Source organism: Heterodontus francisci, chromosome 2, assembly GCF_036365525.1.
Source record: "Heterodontus francisci isolate sHetFra1 chromosome 2, sHetFra1.hap1, whole genome shotgun sequence".
NCBI lineage: Eukaryota > Metazoa > Chordata > Chondrichthyes > Heterodontiformes > Heterodontidae > Heterodontus > Heterodontus francisci.
The window spans coordinates 83,297,906-83,317,851 of NC_090372.1; the positions used below are offsets into that span (position 1 = coordinate 83,297,906).

The 19,946-nt window shown below is 43.1% G+C and overlaps 1 protein-coding gene across 6 annotated transcripts in view; it reads left to right on the plus strand.

Annotated features, from left to right (window-relative positions):
- The window catches only part of nek10 (NIMA-related kinase 10), a 485,577-nt gene that overhangs the window by 224,056 nt on the left and 241,575 nt on the right, over window positions 1–19,946 (plus strand). For all 6 annotated transcript variants that reach the window (XM_068059792.1, XM_068059804.1, XM_068059810.1 and 3 more), the window contains 2 exons: window positions 12,885–12,930; window positions 14,686–14,807. In XM_068059792.1, the coding sequence (XP_067915893.1) occupies window positions 12,885–12,930; window positions 14,686–14,807 (168 nt within the window). The remainder of the gene's footprint in view (window positions 1–12,884; window positions 12,931–14,685; window positions 14,808–19,946) is intronic.

Consider the following 19,946-nt stretch of genomic DNA (forward strand, 5'->3'; position numbering starts at 1 on the left):
TATAGGAATGGTTTCCCCTTTTTTCAGCTCTCAACTGACTGAAGACAGTGTGTTTTTAAAAAGTGTTTTAACCCCTGAGAATTTTAATGGTCAACAAACAGACAAATGGCAGGTTTTTTCGTAAGTTTAAAAGAAAGATAAACATTTATTATACAACTCCCAAAAATATACACATCACCCATTCTCACACGCATACAGATACACACACACACAAGAAAAGATAGACATAAAAAGATAACATGCATTTAGGTCTCTGATGGTTTTTTAAAAAGTTCGCTGTAAAACTTGCTGTTTCCCTGGGGTAAAGACTTGAAACAGTACAGGCCTGATTTTTCCTTTATTCTGGTTCACTGAAGAAAAAAAAACTCGGAATGTTCAGGAGGACGGATGCATTGTTGCAGACTTATCTTGTTATATCTCAGTCACAGTTCAATGGTGAAAGTCTGGTTCAACTTCTCAGGTCGGGAGTTCATTTAAAATTTGGTTTGGAATGTTTATATTGTGTTAGCTTTTATATTTGTATTGTGGCCAAGTGGATGCTGTGGTAGTCAGTAACAGAGGGAAGGTAAGATGTGGGACTTTTGATGTTGGGTTTGCGTTTAGTGGTATCGCAATTGAATGAGTTGTTCACGTACAGTCAGGCCAGGAAAGGACTATCTAGGTTGCCTCCTCCCTTTCTCATCCTTCTCCTCCTCGTTTTCCTCCTCCTCCTCCTCCTCTTCCTCCTCCTCCTGCTTCTCAGCTGCTTGCCATACAGCTGGTGGCAATGACTGTGTCCTTAGGATGGCGAGATTGTGTAGCATATAGCAAGCCATTACGAATGTTGACACCAAGCTCTACTGGGTACTGTAGGACTTCTCCAGAGCGGTTCAGACAGTGGAAGCATTGTTTCAGCACGGTCTGCTCTATCATATTTCCTGTGACAGCATGGCTTTCATTGCATAGGACAATCCTGCCATTCCAGGCATCAGTCTGGTGAACTTTCGTTACACTCTATGGAAGTATATCCTTCCATATGTAAGGAGACCAAAACTGTACACTATACTCCAGGTACAGCCTCACCAAGGCTCTATATAATTGCAGCAAGACTTATTTACTCCTGTACTCAAATCCTCTTGCAATAAAGACCAACATACCATTTGCCTTCCTAATTGTTTGCTGCACCTGCATGTTAGTTTTCAGTGACTTATGAACAAGGACATGGAGGTCCCTTTGAACATCAACACTTCCCAATCTCTCACCATTTAAGAAATGCTCTGCATTTCTGTTTTCCCTACCAAAGTGGATCACTTCACATTTTTCCACATTATATTCCATCTGCCATGTTCTTGCCTGCTTACTTAGTCTGTCTAAATCCCCTTGAAGCCTCTTTGCATCCTCCTCACAACTCGCATCCCACCTAATTTTGTGTCATCAGCAAACTTGAAAATATTACATTTGGTCCCTGCATCCAAATCATTGATATAGATTGTGAATAGCTGGGACCCAAGCTCTGATCTTTGTGGTACCCCACTAGTAACAGCCTACCAACCTGAGGATGGTCCGTTTATTCCTACTCTCCATTTTCTGTTCCTTAACCAATCCTCAATCCATGCCAATATATTGCTCTAATTCTGTTTACTAACCTCCTGTGTGGGACCTTATCGAAAGCCTTCTGAAAATCCAAATACACCACATCCACTGGTTCCCCTTTATCTTTTCTGCCAGTTACATCCTCAAAAAACTCTTAACAGGTTTGTCAAACATGATTTCCCTTTCATGAATCCATGTTGACTGCCCAATCCTAGCATTATTTTCTACGAGTCCAGTTATCACATCTTTTATAATAGATTCTAGCATTTTCTCTACTACTGATGTCAGCCCAGCAGAGTTAGTTTGTAGTTCCCCATTTTCTCTCTCCCTCCTTTCTTAAAGAGTTGGGTTACATTTGCTATCTTCCAATTTGCAGGAACAGTTCCAGAATCTATAGAATTTTGGAAGATGACCATCAATGCATCCACTATCTCTACAGCCATCTCTTTCAACACTCTGGGATGTCGATCATCAGGTCCAGGAGATTATCAACTTTCAGTCGCATTAATTTCTCCAGTACTACTTTTTCACTAATACTAATTTCTTTCAGTTCCTCATTCTCACTAGTCCCTTGGTTTTCTAGTATTCCTGGAGATTTTTGTGTATCTTCCTCCATGAAGACAGACACAAAGTATTTGTTTAGTTCTCTGCCATTTCCTTAATCCCCATTTTGAATTTTCCTGTCTCTGCCTGTAGTCTTTTGTCTTTGTCTTTGCTAATCTTTATCTTTTTACATGTCTATAGAAGCTTTTACAGTCTGTTTTTATGTTTCCCGCTAGTTTACTTTCATATTCTATTTTCTCTTTATCAGTTTTTTGGTCCTCCTTTGCTGATTTCTAAAATGCTCCCAATTCTCAGACTTACTACTTTTTTGAAAACTTTATAAGCTTCTTCCTTTGATCTAATAAAATCTTTAACTTCTCTTGTTAGCATGGTTGGATCACCTTGCCTGCTGGGTTTTTGTGCCTGAAAGGAATGTAAATTTGTTGTAAATGACATATTAATTCTTTAAATTCTAGCCATTGCATGTCTACTGTTATACCTTTTTATGTAGTTTCCCAATCTACCACAGGCAATTTGCCCTTCATACCTTTGTAGTTTCATTAATTTAGATGTAAGACCCTAGTTTCGGATTGAACTACATCACTTTTAAACTATATGTAAAATTCTATCATATTATGGTCACTTTTCTCTAGAGGCTTCTTTACAATGAGATTATTAGTTAGCCCTTTCTCATTGCACAATACTAGATCTAAAATAACCCGTTCTCTAGTTGGTTCCTCAACATACTGTTCTAGAAAACCATCTTGTATACATTCCAGGAATTCATCCTCCACAGCATTAGTGCTAATTAGGTTTACCGAGTCTATATATAGATTGAAGTCCCCCATAATTACTGTTTTATCCTTGTTAAGTCACATGGTAAGGGGTGTGGGTGGCAACTCCCTCCTGACCACGGCAAGTGTTTTTGTTATTAGAGTTTTAACCCTTTTGTGTTTTATTTGTCAATTAAACAGACAGCAACAGGTTTTCTTGTAGCTTTAAAATAGAAGATTAATTATTTATTGAGCAATATGCCTTATCCTGAAATTGTTGCAACTGCACCCACTCACTCATTCACTCGTACACACACACACATACACAAGAAGGGACAGATAGTGAGGAAAAAGGGTGAGTAGGTTGAAGTGAGGTAGAGTTTCAGGGTTCTTGGTAAACCTGTTAAATTCTCTTGGCAGTTGCAGGCCTGAGGTGTTGCAGATTTCTCTGTTGGTTGAAAGTTCAGTTTGAAGACAGAGGATCACTTCAAATTCTTTGCTGCACCAGTTAAATATGTGGAATTCACAGCAGGGCGCCTTAATTTTTGCTTGTTGGATTTGCTCTCAGCTGGACAAGCTTTGGTGATGCTTCTTCTTGGGCCTCTCTCTCTCCAGAGTGCCACTTTTAAGGTCAAAATAGTTTCACACCTTAGTCTTTATTGGGAGACATAGATCTTCCCTGGAGTGACCGACAATGGCCTAGGATGTGGCAAATTCACACCTTCTTTGTTTCAGAAGTACCCAGTCAATTGAATAATGTCTCTTGATGGGTTCAGGATGGGTGTAATTGACACCTCTTTAGCTTTGAATGTATTCTTTTGTCCTTGCCAGACAGTTTGAATATACAAAGGCAAGGTCTTTGGACCTTCAGCAGCCATTTTATGCACATTGTTCACTTTTTAAAAAGAAAAGTCCATTGTTATAACTCTTCAGGTTGAGTTCTTTCAGTTTCAATCGCTGCACTTTACATGAGCATCACTGTTGTTACATGCACCTTTAATTTCCTGATTTATACCATGCCATGCATTACCACTACTTTTTGGTTGCCTATAAACAAATCCTAACAATGTTTGCTGCCCCTTGCTGTTTCTTAGCTCCACCCAAACTGATTCTACATCTTGAACTTCCGATCTAAGATCCTCTCTCACTAATGTACTGCTCTCATCCTTTATTAACAGCACTACCCTACCTCCTTTTCCTTTTTGTCTATCCTTCCTAAATGTCAAATACCCTTGGACATTCTGTTCCCAACTTTGGTCATCCTATAGCCGCATCTCGGTAATGGCAATGAGATCATACCTGTTTATTTCCATTTGTGCTGTGAATTTGTCTATCTTGTTGTGAATGCTGTTTGCATTCAGATAGAGTGCCTTTAATTCTGTCTTTTTATGCAACAGTGGACAACAAACTGCAAGATGTTGCTAATATCTCCAGCTCCAGCCTGGAAGGAGCCCAATACATACAAGTTCATTGCCACAAGTTCATGCCCTGCTCTGAGATTGTGGTTGCAGCAGGTGGCAGATTTCAGTGAGGATGTCTTTAGTGGTGTGCTGATTGCTTATACACTATTCCTTACTAAGGCTCAGGTAGGAGAATTGCTCCTTGAGCACCCCGGGCAGACATGGTCTCCTGCTGAGACCTTTTCTGTCCCTTCTGCTCCCCCTTCTAAGTAGCTTGTCCTGCTCTGCGTGCCCTCTGCTCATTCTCCCAGTCATTCTGTATTTCTGTATGCCTACTATTGCACCCATGAATAGGAGCAACTCATTTGTGCAGAGGCTTTTAAGTTAGGACGAAGTCCTTCAGCATGTGCCACAATATAGAGTTAAGTAACTTTGAAGAACCCTAGAAAGCACTAAAGACACATACAATTGTTGCAGGAGCCAGTAGAAATCGAGCAGAAATTAACCTGAAAGCTGCTGATTATCCCTTTAAGTAGCACTGGTGGGGGGTCCTTCCTCTGCTGAGTGCAGGTTCAGCCTTGCGTGATTAGCTGGAGCATTGAGCTCCAAAATGGCAGCGCTGGCGCCTAATGAATGTTACACACTGATTGACGTCATGATCTACCTACTCTGCATACTTCTGGCCGACATTCACTGGGCACGCTAACGCCCTCACCAATATGGAGACCAACCCGGCTCGCACCAGAAGTGTGCGTGTGCACCACGGATGCCATTTTGGACCTCTAAAGGCCACTCTTAGCACTCAAAAATCAGGCTGTATGGATCCAAATGTTGCACCGTCTGCTTTAGGGACAGATTTGGCTGAGCTTCAGTTATGAAAATTGAACATAAGAACATAAGAAATAGGAGCAGGAGTAGGCCATTTGGCCCCTCGAGCCTGCTCCGCCATTTAATAAAATCATGGCTGATCTGATTGTGGCCTTAACTCTACTTTCCTGCCTGCTCCCATCACCCTTGACTCTCTTGTCAATCAAAAGTCTGTCTGACTCAGCCTTGAATATATTCAGTGACCCAACCTCCACTGCTTGCTGGGGAAGAGAATTCCAAACACTAATAAACTTTCGGGAGAAAAAAATTCCTCCTCATCTCCATCTTAAATGGGAGACCTCTTAATTTGAAATTGTTGCCCCTAGATTTAGATTCCCACACGAGGGGAAACATCCTCTCAGCATCTACCCTGTCAAACCCCCTCAGAATCTTATACATTTCAATAAGATCACCTCTTAATCTTCTAAACGCCAATAAATATCGGCCCAACCTGCTCAATCTTTCCTCATAAGACAAATCCCTCATCCCAGGAATCAGCCCAGTGAACCTTATCTGAACTGCTTCCAATGGAAGTATATCTCTCCTGAAATAAGGTGGCCAAAACTGTAAGCAGTACTCTAAGTGCAGTCTCACCAATGCCTTGTACAGTTGTAGCAAGACTTCCCTACTTTTACACTCTATTCCCCTTGTAATAAAGGCCAACTTTCCATTTGCCTTCCTAATTACTTGCTGTACCTGCATGCTGACATTCTGTGATTCATTTACAAGGACACCCAGGTTCCTCTGTACCACAGCATTGTCCTGTCTCTCTCCATTTAAATAATATTCTGTTTTTCTATTCTTCCTGCCCACCTTACATTTTCCCATATTATACTCCATCGGCTAAATTTTTGCCCACTCACTCAACCTATCTATATCCCTTTGCGAACTCTTTGTATCCTCCACACAATTTGCTTTCCTTCCTATCTTCGTATCGTCAGCAAATTTGGCTACAATACAGTCAGTCTCTTCATCCAAATCATTAGTATTCATTGTAAATAGTTGAGGCCCCAGCACTGATTCCTGTGGCACTCCACTAGTCACAGTTTGCCATCCTGAAAATGACGCATTTATCTCCACTCTTTGTTTCCTGTTAGTTAGCCAATCCTCTATGCATGTTATTGTATCACTCCCAACACCATGAGCTCTTATCTTGTGTAGTAACCTTTTATGTGGTACCTTATCGAACGCCTTTTGGAAATCCAAATGCACGACATCTATTGGTTCCCTTTAATCCACCGTGCTTGTTACATCCTCAAAGAATAAATTTGTTAAGTACGATTTACCTTTCACAAAACCATGTTGACTCTGCCCAATTGTATTGTGATTTTCTAAATGTCCTGCTACTAGCTTTTTAATAATTGCTTCTAGCATTTTCCCAATGACCAATGTTAGGCTAACAGGCCTATAATTGCCAGCTTTCTGTCTCCTTCCTTTCTTGAACGGAGGTGTTATATTTGCAGTTTTCCAATCCACTGGGGGTTTTCCAGAATCTAGGGAATTTTGGAAGATTACAACCAATGCAGCCACTTCTTTTAACACCCTAGGATGCAGTCCATCACGTCCAGAGGACTTGTCAGCTTTTAGTCCCATTGGTATTCCCATTACATTTTCTCTAGTGATAGTGATTGTTTTAAGTCTCCCTCTCTTTTTCCTCCTGATTTTCTACTTTTTTGGGATTTTTTTGTGTTTTCTGCTGTGAAGACGGATACAAAATACTGTTCAAATCTTCTGCAATTTCCTTGTTGCCCATTATTAACTCCCCAGTCTCACCCTTTAAGGGACCAATGCTCACTTTAGCTACTCTTTTCCTTTTTATGTATTTGTAGAAGCTTCTACTGTCTGTTTTTATATTTCTTGCTAGTTTTCTCTCATTCTTCAATTTCTCCCTTTTTTTTTCATCATCCTTTCTGGTTTCTAAAGTTTTCACAATCTTTTGGCCTACCACGAATCTTTGCAGCATTGTATGCCTTTTCTTGCAATTTGGTACCATCCTTAACTCCTTCATTTTCCATGGATGGTGCATCCTTCTCGTAGAATCTTTCTTCTTCAATGGAATATATCTGTTGAGAATCATGAAATATCTCCTTAAATGTCTCCTGCTGCTTTGCTACCGTCTTACTTTATAACCTATTTTCCCAGTCCACTTTAGCCAACTCGGTCTTCATATCCCTGTAATTGCCTTTATTTAAGCTTAAGACACTAGTTATGCAGCTACATTTCTCACCCTCAAACTGATAGAATTTCACAATCATGTTATGATCACTCTTGCCTAGTGGATCCTACATTATGAGGTCTTTAATTAATCCTGGCTCATTACACAGTACCAAGTCCAAAATAGCCTGGCCCCTGGTAGGTTTTAAAACATATTGTTCCAAGAAACTGCCCTGAATATACTCTATGAACTCATCTTCCAGGCTGCCTTTGCCAATTTGAATTGTCGAATTGATGAGAAGACTAAAATCACCCACGATTATTGCCGTACATTTCTTGCAAGCCCCCATTATTTCTTGATTTATATTCGGTCCTACTTTGTAACAACTGTTAAGGGGCCTATAATCTACTCCCGCCAGTGACTTATTTCCTTTGCAATTTCTTACCTCTACCCAAACTGATTCTATATCTTGATCGTCTGAACCAAGATCATTTTTCACTATTGTACTGACCTCATCTTTTATTAACAGAGGTACCCAACCTCCTTTTCCTTTCTTCCTGCCCTCTGAAATGTCAAATAATATCAATATTCAGGTCCCAGACTTGGTCAACTTGCAAGCATGTCTCTGCAATGGCTATCATATCATACTCATTTATTTCTATTTGTGCTATCAATTCATCCATCTTGTTACAGATACTGTGTGCATTCAGATAAACTTTAATTCTGTCCCAACTTTGACCTTATTTGCTGGTACACTACATAAGAACATACGAATTAGGAACAGGAATAGGCCAGTCAGTCCTTTGAGCCTGCTCCGTCATTCAATAGGTTCATGGCTGAACTGATTACTCCACATTTCCTCCAACCCCCGATAACTTTCCACCTCCTTGCTTATCAAGAATCTTATCTACCTCTGCCTTAAAAATATTCAAAGATTCTGCTTCCACCGCCTTTTGAGAAAGAGAATTCCAAAGACTCACGACCTTCTGAGAGAATTTTTTTTTCCTCATCTCTGTCTTAAATGGGTGCTCCCTTATTTTTAAACAGTGACCCCCAAGTTCTAGATTCTCCCACAAGGGGAAACATCCTTTCTACATCCACCTGTTAAGACCCCTCAGGATCTTGTATGTTTCAATCAAGTCGCCTCTTACTCTTCTAAATTCCAGCGGATGCAAGCCTAGCCTGTCCAATCTTTCCTCATAAGACAGCCCACCCATTCCAGGTATTAGTCTAGTAAATTGTGTCCCCTCCTGTCACACTCTGGTTTTCATAACCCATATCATTATTTTGTTTCCTTATCCTTTCTCTTTAACTTTCCAAATCTCCATTCACGAGAACCCTCCCCCCACCCCACTATTTAGTTTAAAGCCTTCTCTACCACCCTAGTTATACGATTCACCAGGACACTGGCCCCAGTGCGGTTCAGGTAAAGGGCGTCCCAATGATACAGTGATACAGCTCCCTCTTTCACCAGTATTAGTGCCACTGCTCCATGAATCAAAGCCCACTTCTCCCACACCAATCTTTGAGTCACGCATTCAACTCTCTGATCTTATTTGCCCTATGCCAAGTTGCTCATGGCTTAGGCAGTGATCCAGAGATCATTACCTTTGTGGTCTTGCTTTTTAATATGGCCCCTAGGTGCTCTACTCCCTCAGCAGAACCTCTTTCTTAGTCCTTCCTATGTCATTGGTATGCTTGTGGACCATGATAACTGGATCCTTCCCTTCCCACTCCAAGTTCCTCTCCAGTCCCGAGGAGGTGTCCTTAACCCTTCGGGACTCACGCTCTTGGCTGCAGAAAACCGTATCTGTCCCCCGAACTATATTTTCCCTACTCCAACTACATTCCTCTTTACTCCTTCCCCCCCCCCCCACTTGAATGGCCCCCTGCATCATGGTGCCATGGTCAGTTTGCTCATCGTCCATGCAGTCCCTGCTCTCATCCACACAAGCAACAAGAACATCGAACCTGTTGGACAATTGCAAGGGCTGAGGCTTCTCCATTGCTACCTTCTGGATCCCCATACCTGCCTCACGTACCGTCCTGTTCCTGATCACAGACCAAATCAGAAGTAGCATGCCTAAGGGGTGTGACTGCCTCCTGGAACACTGTCCAGTTAATTTTCCCCCTCCCTGATGCATTGCAGTGTCCGAAGCTTGAACTCCAACTCCAACTGCAAGCCGACATTCTTCAAGCTGCAGACACTTACTGCGGATGTAGTTGCTGTGGAGCACACAGGTGTCCAGCAGCTTCCACGTGCTACAGCTGCCATCTTCACTGTGTTTTATTTAACAAATTAGGTTTAGAAATATCACAGGCAGCAATTCATGCAGATCTGTGCCCAGTTTCCTGGCAATAGTCATGATGCTTTCATACTGTGCCAGTGTTCAATTTCCCCTGTGTTCCACCCAGTCCATAAGGTGGCAGGCTGACTACTAACTCATTAATCCTCTCAGGAAGTCAGACATAGATAGAGAGCACCAGTTATAATGGGAACTGTGCAACAAAAGTTCTGATTGAGCAAACCATTGGCATCCGAGAACAACAGTTTTACCATTTGGGCAGCTAGGGGGGAATCCTTCAGTACAACTGAGAGTGAGCATCAGGATTCATAATTGTTTGCTGCACGCTTCACAATCTTGCATTGTCATGCTAGGCCCCCACCTGCCAAGAGTAAGGCACATCAATTTTGTCATGAACAATGATTTTTAACTGTTGTTGGAGCAAGGAAATGACTTGTTAAACAGATCAGCTGTGGCTGAAATTTTTTTTTACATACTAACAGACATCAAAGGTGGGGAAGCGCATTCCAGGGCCTGCTAAGGAGGATACAATCCACAAGGGCCAGGACTGGTTAGACCAGCTGGTCACATGACTACCTGGCTGCTCCAGGGTTTTCTTTTGAACTGGCCACAGAGAGTTTGAAGGCAGAAAGTCTGTTTGCTCCTGGACTGAGAAGATCTCTCTCCCATCTCTTTCTCACAAGCCTCTGAATCCACTGAAGACACATGAACCCCAAGAGAGAAAAGTCTCCTACAGCGAACAAGGTTGAAGAAGAATACTCGGCCCCAACAAAAAGCAAGATCTACCTACAATCAAGGACGCTACAGTGAGCTCGAAGAAGCGTAACAACAACTCTTCAGATATTGCCTCAAACTTTTCTACTTTATTTTTCTTCTCTTTTCTGTCTCTATTTGCATGTGTGTATCGCGTATACATGCTAGTGTGGGCGCATCGTGTATCTGTAGGCGTTAACTGAATTAGAGTTTAAGTTTAATGAATTTAAACTTTTTAAAACTGAGAGAGCCTGTTTGTGCTGGTTTCTTTGTCTTTTAATTGGAAAGCAGTGAACAAGGATTCACCAAGGGTGAGCTAAAAACACAGTGTATTTAAAATTAAACTCTATTACAGTAAGACCAGGTGAAGGCTGAAAGGGAACCCTAGATCTTTTTCTCACCAGGTCGTAACACATTACAAAGGGTATTTGCCTTGTAGCTTCCTGAAGAGGAAGTGAAGTAGGAAGATGAAGAGCATGAGGAGCTGGACAATGCAGAGGAAGAGCAATGTACAGCTGTGCTGCAAGCTGCCAGAACTGTAAGGCAGAAAATTACTGAGAAGGGATTCTCCTGTCCCCAGAGTCACAGAGCTCTTTCCTTTCATCTCGCCTGGTCCTGACACCTACCATATCATTGCCTTCAAATTGTACAATTTCACCAGTGGTGCTGCTACATCACCAAGATTATGAAGACCAAAAGCCATCCCAAAACAAAACATTTTACTTCATTACTTCAAAAGACTCCAGATTTGATTTGACATGACTAATGCTGACCTCTAAGTCAATCTTGTACAAGCTTGTGCTCAGCTACTTATTCTAATGTTCTTACGTGGAACTCTAGTGACTGCAGCTTGGGAGGTGAAAGGTTGCATAATGTCCACTGAGGGTACTTAAGTTGGCCAACCTTGAGGGGCTGTTGTCATTGAGGACAAGGCTGCAGATTGCTAGGACTTGTCTTTTGGTGCAGCTAGCTGTCTATCACTAATAAGGACATTGGTTGAGAAACTGGCAGGGAAACAGGCAGGCTGCCATCCTAAGAAAGGGCAGCATTTCCTGTCCCGTGGAGCTAATGCTACTGTGAGGATTTAGCCTCAGCGCTCACTGTTCTGTGTGAGGACACAGTGGAGACGTGCTGAAAGGCTGTAGAAGCCCTCATCCATGCCGTCCTTCAAAGGAAATGCTGGCCTCCAGATCCATGCTGGAAGTAGTTTTAGTTTCCATCTAAACTTTCAGAACTGTCACCTGAGGCTCCATCGTTGTGGAGTCCTCTGTAGTGGTCATAGAGCTGACCACTCACTTCATGTTTGATTGCATGGATTTGATGCTGTGCACAAAGGCAGAACACAGTTTGAGTGGGACTTCTCCATGCCTCTCCGGTTGTATGCAAGCTTACTGGCAGGCAGGTCAGTGCACTTGGAAGATCCATGTAGATTGCCATCAGTTGCTTTATTTATAGTGGGGCCTCAATGTCTTCATTTGTACTTTCTACAGCAAGGCTCGGATGTGAGCTATCTCTACAATGAGCAAATTCCTGGGCAGTTGTATCTCCCTGCTTTGTTCCTGTGCACTAATGCTGAGTGCATCTCCATCTACACAGCCCTCTGTCCTACTCTCTGAACTACACAGGGTGCCAGTCTCTAAGCTGGTGTCTGCAAGAGTAAGGTCAAGTTTCTCTTCTTCTCCATGAGGGCCATGTGGAGCTTCTGGACCAGAAATGGGACAATGATGTGTATCGGCATAGGTAAACAGAGACAGATGAGTGGCTTCCGAAAGCAGCAACAATTTATCATGCATAGTATGTGAGGATGAGATTTAATAGAGAAGGGAACAAGGGGAAGGTGGTATGAAACCTTTTGGAACCTATCCTCCAACTTTGCCAGACACCACGCTCCTAATGTGTCCCCGACATAAAAAATCCTAAGGCACAATTTGTAGAAGAGCTGAGTGTCATCCTGTACAACATTTAACCCTCAACCAGCATCATCAAAAACAGATTATCTAATCATTTATCTCATTGATGTTTGTGGGACCTTGCTGTGTGCAAGTTGGCTGCTGTTTGCCTACAATGCAATAGTGAAGAGTAAATATGTACATCATTGGCCGTGAAGCATTTGGAACATTCTGAGTTTGTGAAAGCCACTATATAAGTGCAAGATCTTTCTTTACTGCAGAATCTAATTCTAAATCTGAAATCTAAAATATTTTAAAGGGCTAATTTTAGGTCCTTTAATAGCAGAGGATGCCTTCGATCAAATGTTACCCAAACATAATCAAACCAATTTCAGGAAATATAAGTGTATTTCAGATTGTGTAGAAAAGTGATTGGTATTTATTTAAATAAAAATGTATTTGAAATATTTGTATTTTAATAGCTTCACTGTTAAGAATAACACCACATTTGAAGTTATAACAAAGACTATGACAGAACAATAGTGCACAAGACTCATCAGAAATAATTTGTTAGCTAATTTGTTTTAGAGTAATTTCCTTTAATGCAATACATTTATTTTTTGCAGCTCCATCATCCAAATGTAGTGAGATATTACAAGACATTTGTAGAAAGTAAGTCTAATTTTACATATAAAAGCAAAAAAAAACTGGCATGAGAATTTACTTATTTGCTTATTTAAAGCCATTACATGGTCATAGTGTTGGGTTATAATGTATTTGAGCCCCAGAAATTCAACTAACTATTTGCATCTAAATCTGCAGTGGCCCTGTAAATTACAAATTACCTTGTCTTTTACATAGATTACATTTCTAAAAGTTTAGATTTCCACTGAACTTGGCGATTGCTTGGGAAAACAGCAAAAATATAACCCCAACATGCTCATTTTTGTCATGTGATGAAGCAGCACTGTTGCTATTTTAATCATAATGTTTGTATCATCCTTCTAATGATTTAAGCATCACATGGTAGGCTTTCAGTGGAGTCCATCTGCATCAAAAATAGATTTTATAATACTGAGCAACCAATATAATCACATGGCACATCATGGCTAATATTGTATTAGAGGAGAGAGAATACCCATGGAAGTCATTCCCTATTGAATTAATGTCTATTGGGTATGGTGCTAAATTCCTGGGCCGGAATTTTACAGCCCCCCAACAAGTGGGCTTGTGGTGGGACGAGGGTGTGGCAGGGTGGGGGATGCGAAAAGTTGAGTGGGAGGCGGTGGGTGGGGGGGGGGGGGCATTCCTGGTGCCTTCCCGTCACCTTCCCGTCACCCCTGCAGTTTTACGCTGGGTGATGGTGGCGAGCAACAGCCCACCCTTCCCAGGCCAATCAAAGCCCTTAAGTGGAAAATTAACTGCCACTTAAGGGCCACCTTCAGCTGCCACTGGTATTTTACCCACGGCGTCCGTACAGCAAAGGCCCCAAGAACGCCGCCTGGTAAAAGCTGGTGGTCTTCTTGCGGGCTGGGGGGGGGGCCCTCCTGATCGATCATCCTGTGCCCCACAGAGGGCCGTCCCCAAGCCCCAACCACCCCCAATGCACAACACTACCCCCACCCTCCCCCACCTCCTTTCCCGGGCCATCCTTCCTCTTCCTCCTGAAGTTAGGTGTAGTCCCAGCTGTGGCTATTGCTCCCAGTGATGCTGCTGGGACTAAGAGCTGCCAGCCCACTGATCGACTGGCAGCTCCATGAGGCGGGACCTCCTGCCTCAAGAAGGTGGAAGTCCTGCCCAAGGTCAATTAAGAGCCTGGGGAGCAAAAAATCCCAGTGTGGCTCCCCAGGCCCGGTGGAGGCAGGCTCGCCTCCAGCTTTTCGGCCCGTGAGCTGGGCCTCCTGCCCAACGTTAAATTCCAGCCCTGGAGTTTTCAAGGATATATACTGTGACCATGTGACAAACAGTGCATGCAGCCTCATCCCACATCCTTCAATATGGTACTTGTTTTATTTGCCTTGAATGGATGAAAGTTTACGCAGAAGTGTTGGGATTCAAACTCAGGACCCCCTGGCTTCAAGTTTGAACTAAAACCCACTAAGTTACCTGATGTATTTGCCTACACTATAACAACATTTCAGGGACATACTATCATAATAAACATTGAAGTTTATTGTCGCAGCTTGTTGAACTGTCTGTTAATTAAATGTCTGGTAATTTACTGTAGGAATCAACATTTTCAGATTTATTTTGGATGATGATCTTTTCTTTCATTTTTCTTTGTTTTGCCAATTTTCTCACCAGAACCCTACATAATTTCTTTTATAAAACTGCAGATATATTTCTGGCATTTTTTGCAGAGGGTAAAATAAGGGTAGCTCAGTATTTCTGTCAAAAGGTACTGTCTTATATTGCTGTCCTTTGTAGATGACCGATTGTACATAGTTATGGAACTAATCGAAGGAGCACCCCTTGGTGAGCACTTTAATTCCCTTAAGGAAAAGCAGCAAGTGTTTACAGAAGAAAGAATATGGAATATATTTATACAAGTAAGAACCTTTAATGTTCTTTGTACATTGTAATGATCTTAGCACTGAAATGGAGGGTACAGTAGAGACTCAGAGATTCAAGGACAAAACTAACAAATGTGAATCTGATATGATGGGTTTGCACTTTGAATTTAATAAATATTTTTTCTAATATTTATCCTTGGTAAGTTTTCTGTTTCTGCTGCAGTTTAGATTAATGCTAATATTTTCAGTAAAGCCCACCCATAGTGATGAGACTGCTATCATAAATCAGACAAAAGGTCACTGACCTGAAACACTGGTCCCAATGTTTACTTGGAGCTGTGTTGGCAACGTTCAAAATTGCGTTGGAAACCCAAAGTAAGTTCAGCACATCTGTCTGTGGCTTCTTAATGCAGCCACCACAATACAAATTTATTTCCAGGTTTGGTATCAATTGTGCTGCAGCAGATATGGTAAGGACCCACATGGCATAATCTCAATTTTAAAGCGCCAATCCAAAGATGTAATTTGCAGGAGCTTGGAGTTGAAAGCAACAGGGGAAGAACTTGCACTATGGAATCAAGATGATCAGAGACTGCACCCTGCTTTAATGATGCCTCATTTAATGTGCTCTGAGGAACCAGAGAGAGATACACTTCACTCGCAGCAAGAGGAAAAAACTTGCTGCTGACACAAAGAAGGCAAAGCTGGAGGTGGCCCAGGAGGTCAGCAGCAGTAGCATTGTGCTACGCTTCTGGATTCAGTGCAGGAAGAACTTTAATGACCTAACCAGGTCATGAAAGGTGAGTACAGTTGCAATTCACCTACATTCTGCTGTGCACATCACTGCACCCCTCACACTGCCTTATCAAGCCTACTCTATCACACCCACCAATCTTGCATATATACCCATTATTCTGTTTCTATGCACTTCCTCACATCCCCAATCTATCCATCCACCACTGGCACTCACCCTTATCCATCTGCAATCTCATGCCTTTCCCTGATCGGCACTGTGACCAAATGCACTGCTTCCATCGAGTGAACACATATGCCTTTGCATTCATGTTATGGCAGGAGAAGAGAGCACAGAACATGAGGGTGAGATCCAAAATTGGACCTCCGCAGTTCACAACTGCAGAGTAAGAGGCTCTGGAGATCAGTGACATTTCAGCGTCTCTTACTGTCGAAGATGGGGAGCTCTCAATTATCTGGTGACGCAGTTAACCAGCGACCAACATGTCATACAGCACTGTCATGTTGACTTGATTTCAACAGCGAGTGAAATATGATCATCTTCATAATGATAAGTTGCAACATTCTTACCTTGCCAGCACTAACACATATCTCTTAATCTGCCGGAGCCTTTATGCGTGCAGTATCAATCAGTGGACCTTGCGGACAACAATTCTTCAGAGGAACTGATTCTTGTAAGGGTGCATCTTCACAGGACTTGTGCTTACGATGGGACCAGTAAGGCAGATAGTTGGGTTTTCACCTGATGACTCACATTTCACAGTGAGCAAGAGCAGATGGTGGTGGCTGGGACAGAAGTAGAAAATCCACATCGGAGTGCATAGGCAACTCCAAGCTCTGCTCAGCTGGACGCAGATGCTGTACCCCAGGAACCGTCAAAGAAAAGGATAATTGTTGAGCAGCAGCAGGGAATGTTTGATATATTGACGGGCATTCCAAGCACACTGAACATGATTGCAGAGAGAATGGAGGAGTCCACATCAAGCACGAGTGTGTTGATCCAGCATGGTATTGAGATGATGTCTTCCTGCATGGATAGATTGGCCAACTCTGGAAAATAAAGTGCAGTAATCATATGAGTCCTGCAGGCCTTAAGCACGGCCATGCAGACTCTGGATGCCAACAGGTCTGGTGCCTTAAATAGGATGACTGAGGCCTTAGCCTTAGAGTGCTGCACTGATCCTCACCAAAGTGCTTTCCAACAGAGTGGTAGAAGTGAAATGCAGCTGGACCATGAAAAGGATGATAATGACAACAAATATACATTCCTTTAAGGCACAAAAACCCCACAGAAAAAGTGGTCCAACCATTGCTATCAAGAGGAGTTAAAGATAGTATTAGATCAAAGGCCAAGGCTTATAATGTTGCCAAAAAGAGTAGTGAGACTGAAGATTGGGAGGATTTTAGAATTCAGCAAATGAGGACCAAGAAATTGATAAGGAAAGAGAAAAGAAAATATGATTGTAGACTAACGACACATAAAAACAGATTATAAACATATGTAGATAGGAATAGATTAGTGAAAATAAACGTGGGCCCATTAGAGGCAGCGACAGATGAAATTATAATGGGGAATAATGAAATGGCAGAGACATTAAACAAATACTTTGGCCAGAATTTTACGTTGGGAGTAGGCCCTGCCACAAGCCAAAAAGTTGGGGAGGAACCTGCCTCCACTGGCCTGGGTAGCCTGCTGGGATTTTTCGCTCCCCAGGCCCTTAATTGGTCTTGGGTGGGACTTAAGGTTGACAGGGTAGATGCTGAAGAAATGTTTTCTCCGTCTGGGGAATCTAGAACGCATTGTCAACTCTCAGAATAAGGGGTTGGCCATTTAGTTCTGAGGTGAGTAGAAGTTTCTTTGGCATTCTCAATCCCAGAGAGCTGTGGATGCTCAGTCATTGAGTATGTTCAAGACAGAGGTCGATAGATTTTTGGGTACTAAGGGACTTAAGGGATATGGAGATAGTGAGGAAAGATGGAGTTGAGGTAGAAGATCAGCCATTATCTTATTGAATGATGGAGCAGGCTCAAAGGGCCAAAATGCCTACTGCAGCTCTTATTTCATATGTTCTTATGAAAGGGGACTTGAAAGTGGGAACTCCACTCGAAGCACTTCCACTCTCACTTGTTACCCACTCCCACCCCTCTCAGTCAGTAGCTGATATGCTGGCATGTGTCCTGATGAACAAGTCCGTCCCTGCACAGGTGCAGATGGGGCAGTCTTTGGTGGGGCCCTCATGAGCTCCAAAACCCAGAAGATGTCAGCCAGGAGCACCTCAGCAATCCCAACAATGATCTGAGCAGCCTGCCTCTACCGCTGCTGATGCCATAGGGGTCACACCACATAGGAACGATAGGCAAATGAAGACTAAAGCATAGTAGTTGCACAAGGGTAGGCATACATGTACAAGAAAATGTTATGTTGTAAAATTTCTGTTCTTTAGTAGTTCAGTTACGTCAAATAAAAATTATTCTTTGCACCATTTCCCATCTTGCCCATTCTTGATTGCTGGGTGACAAGTTGCCTTTTAACTTGTTGATGATGAGTGGAAAATCAAGAATTGATGGGAACCAATGGGGGTATGTGAAAGGGGTAGTTGGTTTCTTGCAGGACTTTGTGTCAGTGGCATTGGGGGCGGGGGGAGGGGGTAGGAAAAGTGGATGTTGCATGTCTGATGTTGGTCCACTAGAACACCCTGAGTGAACCTTGCATTAATAAGAGCATCCTGGCCAGCAATGTGAGCAGTTGGTGGTGCATTGCCCTCATCACCTTTCTCCTTATCTTCTTTCTCATCCTTCTGCTCCTCGCAATCATTCGAAGAGGTCTGTGGCTTGTTCCACTTTCAGGTCCAAAACTCGCTGCTGCGTTTTGTTGCGACCATTTTGGATACCCTGGCTGGTGCGTATTGAAGGGCAGTTCCAAATCTGTCTAGACACCTGAAGGGCATCTTCAGCATGCCAATGGCTTATTTGATCACACATCTGGTAGTCATTTGTAGTGCTGTTGGTTGGGTTTCTGATAGGTGTCATCAGCCACACTTGAAGTGAATATCCTTTGTCTTCTAGCAGCCACCCATTAAGTGTGCTTGCAGGTCCAAAGATGTCAGGGAGCTTGGACTGCAACAGGATGAAAGTTTCATGGCAGCTCCCTAGGAATCTTACACACACCTGCAGAAATATCTTTTTAAGATTGCGCTAGCTGTACATTGATGGAGTGGAAGCGCTTGTGGTTCACAAATACGTCTGGTTGATCTGGGAGTGCTAAAATTTGCCACATGTGTGCAGTCTGTGAGCCTCTGCACCTGTGGCAAGCCATCCAAAGCCATGATCCCAAGCGCCAGCTCATTCCAACTGAACTCATTGCAAAGTAAGTTCACATAATTGCAGGCCATAGTAAACAACCCATTAGTGATCTGTCTTAGGCATTTGTGGGCCACTGACCAGGAGCTCCTGCACATGCCTCCAGCAAACCCTGGAAGGATCCCGAGGCAAAAAAGTTGAGGGCGGTGATGACTTTTACAGCTGCTGGTAATGTGTGATTACCAGGTCCAGCAGGCAACAGATCTTTTTCCAGGAGGCTGCAGGTGACTGCCACCATCTGACTCGGCAACCTGAGCCTCCTGAAGCACTGCTGTTCCAGCATGTCACGGAAATTCTGCTTGTGGACCCTCTTCGTGGGTTGTGCCTCCTGCAAACTGCATTTCTCTGCCGCTCATGTCTCTTCTGTCCAGCTGAAGGTCTCTGAACTGAAGGCTACTGTTACTGCTGGTGTCGGTCATAATACTCCTCATCTGAGGATCAATCTAAGGCCAAAGGGCCACCCATCCTGACATGATTTAGAAAACCTCCAAAGTGTAAAAAGTAATCATCTCTCTTGACATTTCTTCAGGGATGAAGATTTTGGGAAGGTTGTGCTCATCGGTTGCGGGCCCACTGGTGGCTATTCAGGTCTATCCGTGACTGGCAGATTCTCCTACAGCGAGTACAAGTGAAGGTGTAGTCGTTGCTGGGGGCAATTGGATCTATCCTCCTCCTTTTCTCTTTCATGCTGGTTCTTCGCTCAGTCTCAAAGGTGTCTGTAGCCCTCCTGATGTAGCATCTCCAGGCATCACGATCTATGGCCTGCGCTTCCACTGGCGATGGTCAATGTGGCACACAAAGAGGGACATCTTCTGGGAGTCCTTGAACCTTTGCATGGGGCCCCTCTGTTCCTTTCACCCGTGGTCAGCTCTCCATACAACACGATCTTGGGCAGGCGACTGTCGTCCATTCGGACAACGTGACCCACCCAGTGCAGTTGGCTTTTCAGGAGGATGGCCTCGATGCTGGTGATGTTGGCTGTTTCCAGGACTTCAATGTTTGTGATTTGATCCTGCCAGTAGATCTTGAGAATGCTGCGGAGGCAGCGCTGATGGAAGCGCT